Source organism: Anoplolepis gracilipes, chromosome 16, assembly GCF_047496725.1.
Source record: "Anoplolepis gracilipes chromosome 16, ASM4749672v1, whole genome shotgun sequence".
NCBI lineage: Eukaryota > Metazoa > Arthropoda > Insecta > Hymenoptera > Formicidae > Anoplolepis > Anoplolepis gracilipes.
Genome location: NC_132985.1, coordinates 7,796,673 through 7,816,331, shown reverse-complemented (window position 1 = coordinate 7,816,331; position 19,659 = coordinate 7,796,673). Strand labels below are relative to the sequence as shown.

The following is a 19,659-nucleotide window of genomic DNA, read 5'->3' as shown; positions in this document are numbered from 1 at the left end:
ATATATATATATATACAAGGTGTCTCCGAATTGACGGATCAACTCTCGTCGGTAGATAGAGCGTGTTAAACTGAACAAAAAAATCTTATATCATTTTGCTAAATTCGCAATAATTAATAAGATATAAATTAATAAAGATCGGCCAATCCATGCCAGTATAAGCGCACGGCGCGGAGAAACCTCCCAGTTGTTACTTGATACTTGGCGCGCGGCAAGACATAAACGCAGAACGCACTGTACGTGTCTCTTTAAGTACGCCCTTTGTACGTTCTTTGTACGTCCTTTATAGAGCGCTCCGCCTATTGTCTCGCCGCGCACCTAGTATCAAATAACAAGTAGGAGGCTTCTTCGCGCCGTGCGCTTATCCTGACACATATTGGCCGATCTTTATTAATTTATATCTCATTAATTATTGCGAATTTAGCAAAATGATATAAGATTTTTCTCTTCAGTTTAACACGCTCTATCTACCCACGAGAGTTGATCTGCCAATTCGGGGACACCCTGTATATATAGGTATATATAGATATATATGTATATAGTAATATTTGTCATACGTTATGCTTTTAGATTATTACTTTTTCATCAATTGCACTAAGAAAAGAATCTTCCATGTAGATTTACATATTATTATGAAATTAATTCTAGATAATGGGTTAGGCCTTTTTTTTTTTTTTACATTGAGAAATGCTTTATGCATCCCCCTGGGAGCGGGGACTCCCAGAGGGTATGTGGGACTCACCCGACCAATTAATTATGGTCGGGTATACCCACTAAAACCCTCCTTCTCTCTTTCGGCCGCCTCCTTCCGGGACATGACGTCCCCACAGAAAGAGGCGGCCGCCCTCCACTGGTCCTCCCCATCTACCATGGCTCGCATGGCAGATAGGGAGACCTCTTCCCCTATGGCGCCCCGGAGGGCACGACGTTGCCCTTCCCACGCCTGGCACTCGGCCAGGGTGTGTTCAGCCGTATCCACCGGGGCGTCACAATGATGACAAGCGGTCGACCGTTCCCTTCCTATCCGGTGCAGGTACTCCCCGAAGCAACCGTGCCCCGTAAGCACCTGTACTGTCCTAAAATCGAGGGCGCCGTGTCGTCGGTCCACCCAGTCAATTAAGACTGGGCGGATAGCCTCGACAGCGCGTAGACCTGTCCTTGCGTTGGACAGGCCCTCTTCCCACTCGGCTAACCTGCGCCGCCGAGCCTGGAGCCTGAGCCTCGCCATGACTCTTGGTGGCAGGGGTCTTCTTACATTCGGGTCCGGATCCTCCTGACAGGCCACGCGCATTCGATACATGTCAGAATACGCCCCCGCCGTGAGGATCCAGTAATGGGTTAGGCCGTTTTAACTCTTTTTAACTCTGTCTAATCTTTTGAATATAATGTGCGCATTCCCTTTTAATGTATGTTTTACTAAATAATATTTCCTTTTTTTTTTATTATTATTTTTTTCATTATAATAATTAAGAAATTGATAAAGCGATTTTTAGTATGATTTGGTATTGATATATTAATATAATGATTTTGAAAATATTTCTGTTACAATCGCGTAATCTATTTATTGAATTTCAATGATTCTGATTAATATCAGAATATGGTAACATATATTTCTATATATTTTAATGGGAAGAATTTCAGCTTCTATTTAGAAAATCAATATATATAGTAGTCTAATGATTGCAATTATGTGATTTCTTTACTGATAAGGGTCAGCATTATTCTGTTAACACTTCTATGTAAGCAAGCAATATCCAATTTAATAACTATATAATACTTTGCTCGAAAAAATATTTTATTAAGCTGAATTTGAGATATATACGTATATATTATAGCATGTGTTAATATTTCTAGCGGTATATTTATATTTTGAAAAATTTAATTTGAAATTTTTTTGGCGGGACGTCACACTTTGCACAATGTCGGCGGGATAACTCTTTTCCCGACCGAATTTTGTGGATCGACGAAGCCACTTTCACGCCAAATGGTATATTTAATAGGCATAATTTTTTGATATGGATGGATGAAAATCCGTATGCCATACGAGAACACGCCTTCCAATATCGCTGGGCAATAAATGTATGGGCAGAAATAACTGCAAACCAAATCGTAAGTAATAACTTCACTGAGTAACTCAAGAAATTTTCTCTTACAGCTTCAAAAAATTACTTTTTTCGGCAATTTTCAGATTGGCCCCTATTTTCTACCGCCCCGATTAAATGGGCAAGTATATTATAATTTCTTACAAAATATTTTGCCCACACTTCTCGAGGATATTCCTCTACGCGCACGGGCACAATTAATTTATCAATACGATGGGGCTCCTGCGCATTTTTCGCGGCAGGTTCGCGAATTTTTAAACGCGCATTATCCGGACAGGTGGATAGGTCGAGGTGGCAATTATCTGGCTGGCGCGATCGCCAGATTTAAGAGTTCTTGATTATTTTGTATGGGGCTATATTAAAAATTTAGTTGAACAGAGGCGTGATGGTACAGAAGCTGAAGTACGAGAAGCAATTCTGGGAGCTTTCGTACTATCACGCCAGAAATGACGTATCGTTCAACGCGCAATATTATTCGAAGGGCCAAACTCTGTGTACAAGAAAGAGGAAGGCACTTCGAACAGTACATTAAATTATGAGAGTGGATTAGACCTATTGGGAATACCACTATAAAAAAAATGCGCTATGCAATCTACCGCAAGGTGGTGTGGAAACGATAGCACATTTCATATGTCGCGCTCTCGTGAGAGAAAGAGAGAGAGAGAGAGAGAGAGAGAGAGGGAGAGAGAGAGAAGTTGAGAGAGAATAGTTCGATGCGAGAAAAAAATTTTTTGATTACTTGGATAATCAGTAATTAAAGTAGAAAATTTTAGTAATCAAACCTAAAATTTTTTCAATTAACTAAATAAGAAGCATCTGACCTTAATTACTGAATAGAAAAATTTATAGATTTGATTACTAAAATTTTCTACTTTAATTACTGATTATCTAAGTAATCAAATAATTTTCGACTATAATTATCCAAGTAATCAAATAATTTTCGACGTTAATTACTCCAACAGTAATAAAAAAATTTTAGATAATTAATTACTGATTATTCGAGTAATCAAGTCATATTATTTTTTATCAAGTCATATAATTTTTTGCCGTGTATGATAACTGAAAGAATCACATGCATATAAACGCAACGCGTACTGTATGTGTCTCTTTCAGTACGTCCTTTGTATGTCCTTTGTAGAGTACTCCACCCCTGTCTCGCCGCGCGCCTAATATCAGATAACAAGTGGGAGGCGTCTTCGCGCGCTTAATATCAAGTGACAAGAGGAGGTTTCTTTGCGTCGCACGTTTATACTGGTTCGGATTGGCCGATCTTTACTAGTTTATATTTCATTAATTATTGCGAATTTAGCAAAATAATATAAGAATTTTCTCTTTAAGTTTAACACGCTCTATCTACCCATGAGAGTTGATCCGGCAATTCGTATATAATACAGGGTACACCCTGTATACATAAAAAATTATAAAAATAATTTAAAAAATGTATTATTTTAAAAAATCATGTAAAAAGAATTACTTAAAAAAGCATATAAAAATCATGTAAAAAGAGAATTGGATGTATTAAAATAATTTTAAAAAATATATACAAACCTTTTTTATCTCTACTTTTTTCTTTTTTTTACTCTTCTTTTTTTCAATTTTTTTTCTTTTTGTTTTTCTCTCTGTTTTTTTTCTTTCTTAATTAAATTTTTGTGAATAAACTGCAAAAAGTAAACATTTATATATTTAAGTATATAGATATTAGATAAATTTCATTAGTATAATCTCCATTATGAGTCTATTGAATACCCTGTATATACAAAATATATATACATATACTGGGTATTTTATTTAACTCTTAGGTCCAAAATGCGCTTACAGCGCTGTAAGCATCAATTGTCTTCGTTTAACAACAAATATCAAACAAAGATAGAGCGATATATTTCAGCGCTGTAAGCGCATTTTGGACCTGAGAGTTAAATATCGGATCGCAGTCTTATACTTCAAATAACTTTTTTATTTTTAATTGTACAATAAAATATTTCAAATAAAAATTTGATTTGAAAGAGGATAGAAGACGCCGCTATAGACATTTTTTTAAAAGGCTTTTTTTAAAATGATTTAAAGATTATTTGTTTTTTTTTAAATGGGACTACTATATTTTTTTTATATAAATTAATTTTAAGCAATATTTTATAAGTTACAGGATATAGATTGGCCAAAAAATGAATAGTTTACGAGATATTTTATACTTTAGATATGATTTTACATAAATTATACAATATCTCGTCAAATATTCATTTTCCTATCATTTTACCTTAATACTTTTATACACAATATAATATGAGAGAAATCGATTAATGTAAAAAAATATGTAGTTAATAGTTATGTATAAATTACACATTTTTTTAAAACAACTATGTGTTTTCTTTGCACTAATCGATTTCTCTCGTTATTTTATGTATAAAAATATTAAAAGATAAAATCAGAAAATGAATAGTTTACGAGATATTTTATACTTAATTTTGATATAATCTTACGTAAATTATGAAATATTTCGTAAAATATTACGAAATATTTTCGTAAGTATAATAATTCCGTAAGTATAATATTCCGTAGTTATAATTTACGTAAGATTATGTCAAAATTAAATATAAAATATCTCGTAAACTATTCATTTTTAGCCATTCTACCCTTATAATTTTTTATAGAGAATGTTACATAAGTATCAATTTATAAAAAAATTACAGTAATTTTATAAAAAAAATATTTAACATTGAAGTCTTTTAAAAAAATATCAGTAGCGACATCTTCTGTCCCTCTTTAAGTCAAACAACTTTTTATTTGAAACATTTTGTTGTACAATCAAAAATAAAAATTATTTGAGGTGTAAGAGATAAATGAAACATCCTGTATACATATACAAAGTAGTACATTTTAATTTATCTATTTATATATTTAATATTTATCTATTTATCTATTTAAATATTTCAAAAAGTATGAAAGATACGAAAAAATGTTTCATACAAAAGATTTTTAACTTCGAGAGAAACATAAGATAATGTTATTGGTTTGACTTTAGATAGTTATTTGAAGATTACAAAGTTTCCTTCAATTTCTTAAATGGAAATGCATATTTTTTAATGCATATTCTTGTAGCTTCTCTCAAGAATTTTCCAAAATACTACAATAATACTATAATAAAATATTTTTCTCTTAAGTACTTCTTGTATTATAAGGATTAAGCTAATAATTTTTTGATATAAAATGTAAAATATTTTGTAAAATATTTAGTTTTTGATAATCTTACTTTAATATTTTTATGCACAGAAAAATGAAACTAAGTACTTTATATACTTTATTATATCTTTTGAAAAAAGCTCTTAAAATAGTCTACAAAAATTATGCATTAAAAATAAGAGTTTCCATTTAAGAAATTGAAAGTGACCTTAATATGATTTTCAAACAATTGTCTAAGGTCAAACCAGTGACTTCTTATGTCCCCCTCAAAGTTAAAAAAACTTATGTATAAAACATTTTTTTTCTATAACCGCTTCCTGTAAAGAGGGGTAATAAATTAAAATTGTAGAAAAAAAGAGATGATAATGTAGCCTCCCAGTTTATTTTTGTGTAATAAAAAAATCATTAGACATTTGAGAATCAATTAATACACGTCATAGGGTTTTCTATTTCATTGGTTAACGATACTATATTTTGGATTAAATGAAATACTAAAAGATTTAAAGAAGACATACTTTTCAGAAACACTGTCATAAAATGAGATAAAGTGCGGGTAATATGGGCATCCTGGTGACCATAAATATATGAAACAAAAATGATACTTGAACTTAGTACAAAATCAACATTTAGTAACTAAAGAAATTAAATTTTTAAATATTAAGAATATTGTGTTGTCGGTTCTAGATATTATCAAATATATATATATACATAGTATATTTATTGCATTTACCCTCAGGATTACAATCTAATTTCACATCAAAAACTTTATATATTTGTACAACATTAACAATACATCCTCATATCCCGATCCTGGCCATTTAGCGACCTCACAATCTATGCTTCTCTCCCTACCCTACGTCCCCTGTCCTTCCTTACACCTTTCCAACCCTCTGCTTCTCCCTCCCTCTTCCTCTTCCCTTCACAAAAGAAAATACCTTCTCTTTCATCTCTCGCGTTCTCCCCCCCTCTCTCTCTCTCTTTCTCTCTGCCCCACATGTGTCCCTCAACTATCTTAACTTATAAACCTCCTCATATCTTTCTCTCTTCTGTAATTCTATATTCTAACACTTAAAATACCTCCTCTTTCGTTGTCCCAACATACATATCTTACATATTTACAATTTACAATAATATACCGCCAACATTATCCTCGAACCTCTTTCAATCTCTCTCTCTCTCTCTCATTCTCATCGCTGTTACTCTCCCCTTTTTTCCTAGTAACCTGGCCATTTACCCTCACTCTCACTCTCTCTTTCCCTTTCCCTCTCTCTCTCTCTCTCTCTCTCTCTCTCTCTCTCTCTCTCCTCTAACTCCTTACATACACTTCTTTAAATCTATGCAATTTACCTAACTACATCACCAGACCTCATTCCTCCTCGCACCTCTATTATATACATAGTTCTGTGTTCAAAATCTGCCCACACGATCCTGGCCTTGAGCCTTCACATTTTAAAGAACCTCGCTCCCTGCCTCACGCCCCTTTTCTTTCGCCTTTCAACCTTCTATCCTCCTCCTCTTCCTTCATTTTCTACCTCTACAGCCGAGTCTCCACTCATATCCCGTTCTTTCCCTCTCTTTCCCTCTTTCTCTCTCTCACTCTCTCTTCATTTTCTCATGCATCCTCGTTACACCTCACTTCCTCTTGCTGCCTATCCTTCTTCCCTTTTCCCCGCTTCAGCTCGTCCATCTCTCCCTGTTCTCTTCCTCCTCTTTGCGCTTTCTTCCTTCTCTCCTTTATTCTGTTCTCCCGCTTACTCCTCTCTTCACTTTGTCTTATCGCCTCTCCTCCTCCTAACCTTTCGTCACGTCTCCAACTGCATTTGCCAGCTCTTTAAAACATTCTTCTTCTCCTTCCTTCCATTCCGTCTACTCCTTACTCTCCTCACTCTTCTTGTTATACCTCTCCGTCCTTCGTCTCTCCCCGATTTTCTGTTCCATTTCTCTCATCCCCTGCAACTCTTCATCTCCTCATTCTTCCCTCTCCTCTGTCCCCCCTCCTCTCTCTTGGCCCTCTTCTCCTTCTTTCTCTCCCTCGCTGCTTCCGGTTCCTTGATAATCCTCTTCCTCCTCCCCCTCTCCTTCTCCGCACTCCACTCATTTGGCTTCCCCTCTCTCTGCCTATTCACAACTCGCACCTCACCTCCACCTTCATCGTCATCGCCTTCATTTCTTCCCATCATACACTCCTTCTCTCCTTCATATCTGTCCTCATCTGGAATGGCTCAATACGGAAAATCAATGTCCATTATTTGTTGACAATACTCAAAAAGAAGTGGAAATAACAACAAATGTACAAAAGAAGCGAAAAGAAAACGTGCAAAAGAAGTTAACTCATCAACAAATGTATAACGAAAGATAAAATGGATGAAATCGAAAAATTAAAGAAATAGAATTTTAAATTAAAAAAGTTTCTTGAGCAAAGAAGAAAAAAACAAAAAACTATCAATGCTATGTTGCAACGTCACAGTGCTGAAATTCGAAAAAGAAAGAATGTTTGCAAACATAGTATTAATGAATTTTTGGATGGAAAGAAGTGTAAAAAGCCACTTGCAAGAACAATGATAAAACTTCAACTACACAAAGGAAGGTCACAATATACAAAAGAAGAAAAAAATCTTGCAAAACAAATGTTTTTTTATTCAGCAAGTGGATATTCACGGATGAGAAAGGCTGGATTAAATCTTCCATCAGTATCTTCTGTAAGAAATTAGATTTCTGAAACAGAAATTCGACCAGGATTCTGTGAGGAAATATTTTCCAAAATTCAAGAAAATTTGTCTAAACTACCATCTTCTCAGACAGTTTGTTGTTTGAAATTTGATGAGATGTCAATAAAAAAAATTTGAAGAATATAGTCGGAAATATAATCTCATTGAAGGATTAATAGATCTTGGACCTATAGACGAAACAATGAACCAGCGGAAAATATTTTACTATTTTGCCTTGACAGTATTAATGCAGAAAATCCTTGGCGCCAATTAGTAGCATACTTTTTAACAGGAAAAAATTCAACACATAAGAAGATTGTGCAACTCACCAAAATATGTTTAGAAAAATTAAAACATGTACGGGCAAATGTAAAATTGATTACATGCGATCAAGATGGACCAAACAGGAAAGCTTTCAATAATTGGAATATTTCACCAGATGAGCCATTTTTCTCATTAAACAGTGAAACTTATAATGCTTCTTTCGATTGGCCTCATCTTATCAAGCGATTGATTTGCCAAAAAAGATCGCATAAGTATATTTACATGAAGAGAGAAATAATTATGTCTTTTTACGACTTATATGCAACGTGGGAATTTGACAGAAAATTAAGTACTTCTAATTTATTGGGCCACATTACGCGTACTTTTATCCAAACAACTTTGAAGCCATGAATGTGAAAAGGGCTTTACAAATGTTAAGTGCAAGATTCGCTGCATCAATATCGACAGCAGGCCAAAGTAATGGAGTAAGTTAACAGGAGAATATATATTTCGTGAAGAAAGTAATATGCAGATCGGAAAGCGGAATATGTCTTAAAATTCGCCCGAAAATTTATTTTCGTTATTATTGGGAGAATATATTTCGCAAACTTTTTGCAAAGCAAATACCTCTTTGCGAAATATATTCTCCTAATAATAAAAATTAATTTTCGGGCGAATTTTAAGACATATTCCGCTTTTCGATCTGCATATTACTTCCTTCACGAAATATATATTCTCCTGTTAACTCACAATCAGATGAATTTTTGAACGTATATTATCGTTGAATTGTATTACTACATATATAAAATGAAAATGTAGTAAAAAAAGGAAGCAAAGAAAAAAAAAGAACTGATGCCACAAAACACGATTAAGTGAAATAAATAATTAAAAAAATATATAATTAAAAAAATATATTATCAAGAATTTAATTTTAATTTTAAATATTTTTAGTATCAATTTTTTATATAAATTATTATATTGTTATTTTATATACAAAATTTAATTTTATTTATTATTACATATATAAAAATAAATTTGCAATGAGCATGTTTCCTCACCCTGTTGAGAAAGTATGCGCACATAAATGCGAACCACGTACGTGTGAGCTACACGTACATACAAACAGAACTGTGTCTAATTGATTTTATAAGCTTTATTAATTTTATTCAAGGCCAAAAATATAAAGATAGACCGATTTCATACATTTCCATTAGGCTGATTTTGCATTTTTTACATTTATTTTATATAAAATTGTCAAAAAAAAAAGGAAGAAATTATCAATCACAGTATAAAAAATTGCTACTTACCGAAAAAAATTTATTGTATACGTGCAAATTGCATTAATACATTTCATATACAAAATATGAAATAATTACTTTTTTCACCGGTCTTTAATAATATCTCGTTGATGCGCTTTTAGCAATATAATTCTTTTCGTTTGACCTGTTTTATCGTACAAATAGTTACTGTGTTGGCCGCTACTATGATATGGCGCTGAAACTAGTGAGAAGTGCCGGTCTCGGCTAAACCGGGACCTTTGGCTATCTGTTTATTAATCTGTGACTCTATCCGCCATCTACCGTTGACTTCCTTAACTCTTTCTCTCTGCCGCGCCGCACCTGCTCACCGATATTACCGTCTTGCTATGTCCCACCATTCTCTCCTTTCCCCTCCACTCTCCTCTACCTTCATCTCTCACTTCACCTCTTTCTCTGTTAATTACTCTATTAATCCATCTCCACACCACCTTTCACGTCATCCGTTTCCTCCGCTGTCCTCTCTCCATTTTCTGATCTTTCATCTCCTTCCTCTTCGCTTCCTTCATACCTCGTTTCTTCGTCCTCCTTTATACCATCCAATTCGCCATGTCATCTTCTTTCTTCTCGTCCCCATTTTCACACTCTTATATCTCTCCTTCTATGCCTGTCCTCCACCTTACTCCAATCCCCCATCTTCCACTAGCCCTCCATTCTCTCCTCCACCCTCACTTTCATCTCCTATTCACCTTTTTTCTTTCAAAACCCTTACTTTCACTCTCTCTCTTTTTTCTAACCTCTCTTCCATATATACAGGATGTCCCAGAACAACCTTCTGTCCGTAAAATGACGTATTCCTGACACATTTTTAAGACAATTTTTCCTTTACCAAAATTTGATTTGAAGCTTAGTTTTTGAGTTATAAGCAAAAATAGTTAGCAAATCACACGTCGAGTACAGAAGGCAGATAAGAACGGCGCGGCACACCGCGAGCGCGGGCGCAGCTGACTGTTCGACGAGTGATTACCGCCGCATGAGTCGCTATTTTATCTTATAACATAAAATTATGCTTTAAATAAAATTTTGGTAAAAAAGAAAATGTCTTATAATTACGTCAGGAATAAGTGTTCCTTAAAATAACGTTGGACGCTGCGATCAGCTGATTGCTACACACGATGTGTCTCTCAGCTGAGCCGGAAAATCAATATATCGATCAGTCTGAAGTTGTTGACGACAATGTCGATGACAATCGAAGCAGCGTCGCCGTCGCGAAAGCGGTTATTTCTCTCTCTCTCTTTCTTTCACTCACTCTGTCCCTTCCTTTTACGCACACACTCAGACATACACACATCGCGTGTAGCAATCAGCTGATCGCAGCGTCCGACGGCCGGCGATCCGGAACAACTTTTGGTCATTAAAGTAATGTTATTTTAAGGAATACGTATTTCTGACGTAATTATAAGACATTTTCTTCTTTACCAAAATTTTATTTAAAACATAATTTTATGCTATAAGGTAAAATAGTTAGTTAGCGACTCATGCGGCGGTAATCACCCGTCGAACAGTCAGCTGCGCCCGCGTTCGCGGTGCGCCGTACCGCTCCTGTTTGCCTTCTATACTCGACGCGTGATTTGCTAACTATTTTTGCTTATAACACAAAAACTACGTTTCAAATCAAATTTTGGTAAAGGAAAAATTGTCTTAGAATTGTGTCAGAAATACATCATTTTACAGACGGAAGGTTGTTCTGGAACACCCTGTATATATATATATACGAGTATATATTGAATCGGCCAAAGAGCCACCGCGCGAAATTAAACTTGACAGACTGCCAAGATTTAATTAGAAATTGTGTCTTTTGGTTTGAGACTACCAATTCCTTATTCCCCTTTACCTCCCTGTAGAAAAATTGGCAAGAAAAATATCTGATAATATGTAGAACCGACAACACAATATTCTTAATATTTATTTAGGCGCCTCGGCCTAAATTACGGCGTTATTTACCAACAGTTATAAAGCAAAGAAAAGTGTTGGATTGAAAGGGTCTGAATAGCTTAGAGGTAAGAGCAGTCACCCGGCAAGCGAAAGACTCGGGTTTGATTCTCGATTCAGCGACTCTCGGACCAATATTTTTTTCATCAATTTTCACAAGGGTGATAAAGGGGGAATAAGGAATTGATAGTCTTAAACCAAGAAATACAATTTTTAATTAAATCTTGACAATCTGTCAAGTTTAATTTTGCGAAAAAATTAATTTTTGCACGGTGACTCTTTGGCTAATTCAATTTATATATATATATATATATATATATATATATATATATATATATATATATTAAATTTTTGTTAAATAAATAAAATAATAAAATAAACATCTATAAGTAAATATATCGTGATTTTACCTTCAATATATTCAAGACAGGATGTTGTTCTGTAATTTTAACAACTCACAGTTATTTAAAACTCGATTTTTCAATAGTTTATAAAAAAAACTTTCGATACGTTGAAAATTTTATTTATTACGTGTAATGTGCCACGTGCAGTGACCCACTGTTATCGTCTACCTAGGTGTCAATAACAGAGTTGTTTTCTATTTAGTTTTTGGGTAATCTGTCTAAATCGGCTATACCCAGGGCTCCACCGAGAGCAGGATCAATGTATTCTAAGAGCTAATAAATCAGGGGATTTTTTTACTGATTTGGAATTATGATAATAGAAGCTTGATTTAAAAACTCTTTAATGATATTGTCTAAATTGTAAATAATATTTTCTTTATTTTCTTCTATAAATTAGATTAAGGTTTTTAATATAACTTCAGAATCAACAAAGAGATTTTGTTGAATTTCAGAATCAGTTGTCTGAGACCTCATTTATTTTATTTTATTTGGAAAAGAAAAAAAAAGAAAGTTAGAAATAAAGCGACTGAATTTATGGTATATGTATTTGAAGATGATTGAGAATATTAAGCAGGCGCGTTGAATCCCGTTATTGTATATTTGACATAGTCTGGTAGTCAGAATACAATTCACTGGGCACTAACGAGAGGCTGAGGAAGTTCTAGGAACTCCATGACACCATGACAAATATCGCACATGCAATGAACGCACAATGACACTTGAATCAATTAACAATAAGAAAAAATTTCTATGATTATATCTGCAATGGTTCTGTATTTATTCAATCTTAAGATAAAGAAGTAATTATAGTTAATTGGAAAAATTGAATTTTGAAATAAAAAGTAGATTGTGATTAATTTGACAAATTTTCAACGATATTAATATTGGGATAAGGATTATGGTGGTACGTGATAGTAATTATAAGGGATTACGTACTTACTGTTGTTATATAGTAGAATTTACCGTCGGAGCAATTCCAAAATATATACTGATATTGAAAGTTTTAATCTACGACAATTTGTATAATGTAAGAGCAAATTTCACATTAATTAATGACTGCTTTAATATGAAGAACAAAGTTAAATTGAGAAATTTAAATAATTTGGATTTGTATCGAGTGTAGATATCTCTTAAGAAAGTTAAGTGTAGTAATTGATATTTATTTTTATTAAAGCAATATGATTTTACTTTTTATGAATATCGTGGATGCATCTATTCATGTAATAAAAAACGATTATTAAAATTGTTATTACTCTTATGTAGATGTATACATATGTTAATAAGAGTATGTTTCTTTGCAGGTTCAGCACTATGTCACGTCCAGCGCCTCCGCTTGACACCAGTCGCCGTCCGTTGACGCCTTACGCCCACCTGTTAAGTAGTTATAGTAAGCGTTAAGCGCCTATAAAATTTTTTTTTCTTTTTCTTCTTATATATATATATATATATATATATATATATATATATATATATATATATATATACATATACTTATTAGCAAAAATAGATTAAGCCGATAAATACCTTTTTATTATGTTTCCGGCTAGAACATTTTTTTTGTTTCTTTTTCTTCTTTCATCCCCATCACCGGTCCTCCCCTATCACCTATCTAAAAATAAAAGAAAATAATTAATTAGTCGTGCAACAAAAATACTTACCTATTTTCCGGCCACCCGGTACATCACCCTCTGCTCCGCATCCCCAGTACTTGACAAAAAAAGAAGAGAAACGACCTATTAAATCGGTCGAACATCTTAATTTCATTATAATTACCCATTTAGTTCTGTCACTCTAGTTGCAGTACCTGAAAAATAAAAAGGAAACATAATATTAAGTAAGCGTCAAATAGAAGAGCATAAATTAAGTAATAGCGATAATATGAGTCAATGTTCACTCCACCTCGCCGTCATCACTCTTACTAAACACAAACATACACGTACACATCACCATAGCCACACGCATCGAGAATTAACCACCACCCGGTATAACAAAAATATAAAGAAAATCTATATAACAAGCTAAAATCACGCAAAGAAGGAGATCATAACTGTAAATAAGCGGAAATACAACTCCCGACATATGTTCACGTTAATAAATTGACACCTGGTATATAAACTAACATTGCCATATTATCCAAACATTCGTATAAAATAGTGTTTAACAACCGACCGATTCATTTGATTAAATTCTATAAGCTTCATACGATAAACTCCGATCGGTACTTTTGGGACACGCTATATATGAACTTTCTTTAATTATTAAATCTGAGCAAGCCAAGTAACCCGTATGTGCAATTGCAACTTCATATGCACAGTCTAAGTCACTTTTCTCAATGTATCAAAAGTTGTCCCAACACCAATAGGTACCCAATTTTTAATGGTTTAAACATCACATAAAAAAACCGTCCAGTAACCTTAATTAACTATTTCCTGGCGCCTCGATTCATAAGGAACCAAAAAAAGTAGCAACTTATAGGGCTACAGCCCCGTAATAAAAAGTTAAGCGTACGTTGTTATAGACCCATTTTACTCCAGAAACACCTCATACTTTCAATTTTAATAATTCATTTATTTTAATCCGCGCCTCCAATATATCATTATGCTTTCATTATTAAATGCAGTTTTATATCCTAAAGCCGAATTAACACCACAATAACGTACATATCTAACGGTTCTGTCACTCAAATATAATAACTTGCCAATTTTACTCGAACTCCACCGCAGCGCAGTAATTTCAGTAAATTCAAATTTTAACAATAATAGACTCGACCAAACCCATCATCTGCATAATAATTCCTTACCATGAATCCAATTTTGTTTGCCAATAAAAATCCGGTCAACTATCAATTATAATTATTTCACATATCAATCATGAATATAACTCGGTGCATATGCACACATATATATAGGGTGGACCATTTTAATCCATCCAGTCGAATATCTCGAAAATCAAACCCGGAAGAGAAAAATGTTTCAGACAAAAGTTGTTTGGTTTCGAGGGGGCCATAAGATGGTACCATTTGACCTTGAAGAATTATTTGAAGGTCACATGAAGGTTATCTCAATTTTTTTAAATGGCATTCCCTATTTTTTATTACATTGTCTTGTAGCTGACCTCGAGAGCTTTCCAAAACACTATAATCAAATGTTTCTTCATTGAGTACTTTTCGAGTTATAAAGCTCCAAAGTTGCAGTTTGAAAAAATTCAAAATATCTCGTAAAATTTTCACTTTTCGATAGTCTTATCTTACATGATTTAACTAGTCAAGGCAAGATTTGGACATGATCTAACCGGTCAAGGCAAGACCGAAACATGATCCAGCCAGTGAAGGCAAGATCTGAGCATGATGCAGCCAGTAAAGGTAAGATTCGAACATGCTCCATACCCTACACACACACACTTTACATACACTTGCACACACCCTACACACATATTCCACACACACTCACACGTAGGTTATGTGACATAACCTACACGCATGTGCACACACTTTACATGCTCTTACACACACCACACGAACACTCCACACACATACACACACACATTCCGCATAATTTTACACATAATCTATACACACATACACATATCTCACACACACTTATACATACACATCCCACATTTACACACACACAGATAATCGGCTCATGTAGACGATTGCTACAAATCCTGTTTGCAGAAGTACAAACCTGATTGATCCCTTGATTGTTCTTGATGTTCTACTCATCTCAAATAGTCTATTTTTGAAATAATATACCCTCTATTGTTTCCAAAGAAAATATCGACCAGAAAATTTATTTGTCACTATTTAGGAATCAATTGATTACGAAAATCTCTTTCACTGTTGATCGGAGTATCAAACTTTATTACTTACAATCAGAGGCTTACGTCTGCCGACAATACCCATGGCTGATTATCGTCCCTCAGAGATTGTTGATATTTTCCTTGTTCTCGGAGAATGTCAACTAAATTATCATGAAGCTTCGTGAGTTTACCGGAATCGTTACCCCGAAAGAGAACAATATCCGAATCATACTACAATCCGGGACCTCGAACTAAGAGCTCGCCAAGGTCGTTTAGAACGTCAAAGAGCACATCATGAATATGATGAAGATGATGTGCGTGTGCACGTTATCTTGGCATTCATCTTAATCCTCATACAAGTAGTCGTATTATGGCTAGAGAAATCCTGAGAACAATGATCTTAAGAATTTTGAAGAAAATGAAGTACCATCCTTACCATATCACGTTAACACAAGCTCTTACTCAAGCAGATATGCCATTGCGTGTACAATTTTGTCAATGGGCATAACAGATGATCCGAGCTGATCCGAATTTCTTCTATTATGTTATGTTCTCTGATGAATCGACGTTTAAAAATAATGGTGAATGAATAGACATAATTGCCATTATTGGTCAGATGTTAACCCACATTGGCATAGACAAGAAGATAATCAACATTGCTGGAGTGTGAATGTTTGGTGTGGTATTATAAATGGTTTCTTGATTGGTCCTTATTTCTTTGAAAGAAATGTTAATAGTGTAAATTTTTTGGAACTTCTCAGGGATCATTTACCACAATTGCTTGAAGACGTTGATTTTCATACATTAAAAATTTATTTCAATTAATTAAATTAAATGTAACTCATTTAAATCTTAATCATTCTACATTTTGATTTGAATTTTAATTATAATTAAATTTTTTAATTATTAATCTTTTAATATAATTTTTCAACAACAATACATAAAAATTAAATTAAGTAATTCTATTCGTGGATTATCAAATTAATCAATAAGTTCCTCTAAATCATAAAATACCGCCAAATTTTTTATTTTTAATGATTAACATTTAATATTTAAATTATATTTTTTTTTTCATTTAAATAATAGGATATCTAATCCTAATTTATTAAGTAAATTTTTTTAATTTTATTATTATTTTAAATAAAATTATTTAATTTTTAATATTTATTTATATTTCACCATAAAAAAAAATTAATTAAATAAATTATTTTTATATTTTATATTTATATATAATTAATTTAAATTTATTTTTATTTAAAGTTTAACCGCAATTGCTGGCACTTTATAATAATAAATTATAATTTTCTATTATAATTTTTCATTTAATTAATTATTATAAATAATAATTAATATTTTATTATTAAATTATTTAAATTTTATATAATTTTATTAAATTTTATTTATATTTTAAATTATAAAATAAATTTAAAAAAAAAATTAATTTTTTAATTTTATTTATTAATTATTTAAAATAAATTATAAAAATAATTTAAATTTAAATTTAATTTTAATATAAAATTTAATTTATAATTTAAAAAAAAAATTTTATCAACTAAATTTCTACCTTTTTTATATGCAGGGTGTCCCAGAACAACCTTCCATCCGTAAAATGACGAACTCCTGACACAATTCTAAGACAATTTTTCCTTTACCAAAATTTGATTTAAAGCGTAGTTTTTGAGTTATAAGCGAAAATAGTTAGCAAATCACGCATCGAGTATAAAAGACAGCCAGGAGCGGCGCGGCCTACAACTAGAGAAGATATGATAGAGAGAATAAGAGTAGCTTGCGCAAATATACCGCGAACTGTCTTACTCAAAACGGTCAGGCACTTCGAAAATAGGTTGGAATTATGTATTCAAGCCAATGAAGATAATTTTGAACAGTTCCTTTGATAAAGATCTTACTTTGACTGATTGGATCATACTCGGATCTTATCTGATGAATCGACGTTCAAAAATAATGGTGAATTGAATAGACATAATTGCCATTATTGGTCGGATGTTAACCCACATTGGCATAGACAAGAAGATAATCAACATCGCTGGAGTGTGAATGTTACCTTGACTGGTTGGATCATGCCTAGATCTTGCCTTGACTGGCTGGATCATACTCGGATCTTACCTTCACTGGCTACATCATGCCTAGATCTTACCTTTACTGGTTGGATCATGTCCAGATCTTGCCTTGACTAGTTGAATCATGTAAGATAAGACTATCGGAAAGTGAATATTTTACGAGATATTTTGAATTTTTTCAAACTGCAACTTTGGAGCTTTATAACTCGAAAAGTACTCAATGAAGAAACATTTGATTATAGTGTTTTGGAAAGCTCTCGAGGTCAGCTACAAGAATACGTAATAAAAAATAGGGAATGCCATTTAAAAAAATTGAGGTGATTTTCATGTGACCTTCAAATAATTCAAGGTCAAACCAATGGTATCATCTTATGGCCCCCTCGAAACCAAACAACTTTTGTCTGAAACATTTTTCCCGGGCTTGGTTTTCGAGATATTCGACTGGACGGATTAAAATAGTCCACCCTGTATATATATATATATATATATATATATATACAGGGTGTCCCATTTAACTTGAGACATCGAAGTAACTCGAAAACAAAGAAGAAAAACAAAAATCGCTGAAACACGAGTCGAATGAATTCCGAGGACGAGTAAAATGGCATGATTCCTTTTTCATTTGGTGAACGTCCTCAAGGTGATTTCAAGGTCAACTTGGTTTTTTCAAATAAAAACTTATATTTTTTATGGCGAAAGCATATTCTACGTAAAAAAACAATTAACTTTTGTCCGAAACATTTTTTTATTTAATCATTACTTTCGGAGATATTGTACGAAGTAATTCCGATTTTTATTCGAAACGAATAAAATAAATGTATCACAATAAATGCTCAAAATGATGGCCTTCCATTTCCAAACACTTGTTAATGCGATTAATAAAAGATTGATGCACTAATAATAAAATCTCTGGACGGATATTGCGACAGGCATTTCGGATTCGCTCTTTCATGTTTTCTGGTGTGGTTGGTCGATCGTGATAAACTTTTTCTTTAAGGTGGCCCCATAAGTAAAAATCTAACGGTGTTAAATCAGGCGACTTCGCCGGCCAGTTAACTGGACCTCCCCGACCTATCCAGCGACTAGCGTATTTCTGATTTACTATTTGGCGTGCATTACGCGAATAGTGAGCTGGGCAACCGTTCTGCTGAAACCACATATTTCTTCTATCTGCCAGGTTTACTTCCTCGAGTAGTACGGGTAATTCTACATCCAAGAAGTTTCCATATTTTACTCCATTCAGCGTACCATTGATGAAAAAAGGACCTATTATTTTATCGCCAATGATTCCACATCAAACATTGACAGACCATGGACGTTGATGTTCTACTTCGCGAAGCCATCTCGGATTTTGATCTGACCAATAATGCATATTATGCCGATTAACTTCTCCATTATTGGTAAAAGTAGATTCATCAGTAAATAAGACCGAAAGAAAAAAGTTGCCGTCGATTTGTAGCTGATGAAGAGCCCATTCACAAAATATCACTCGATTTCGAAAATCATCTCCGTGAAGCTCTTGATGTAACGACACACGGTACAGGTGGAACTGGCGGCACTTCAAAATGCGGTGTACACTCATTCGAGATATTCCAGAGGCACGAGAAATTGATCGAATGCTCACGTTTGGGTTTTGAGCAACTGCAGCTAATACAGCAGTTTCGTTATTTTCATTTCCAGCTGTCTTTCGTCGGTTCCTTTTTTTTGGTTGAACATTACCACATTTAGAAAATTGTTTTACTACGCGATAAAATGAACAACGCGATGGACACCTTCTTTCACGAAACAAAGTATACAAGTTCATCGCGTCATTAATATTTCGTCATGCTTCACCGAAAATGAAAATCATTTCAACTTTTTCTGCAGTGGTAAGGTTC

General features: G+C 33.5%; 1 protein-coding gene across 1 annotated transcript; it reads right to left on the bottom strand.

The window, feature by feature from the left end:
* Positions 1-754: 754 nt before the first annotated feature.
* LOC140674774 (uncharacterized) lies at positions 755-1,300 on the bottom strand. Its single transcript, XM_072908543.1, has one exon. The coding sequence runs from the start codon at positions 1,298-1,300 to the stop codon at positions 755-757; it is 546 nt and encodes a 181-aa protein (XP_072764644.1).
* Between the last annotated feature and the right edge of the window lie 18,359 nt (positions 1,301-19,659).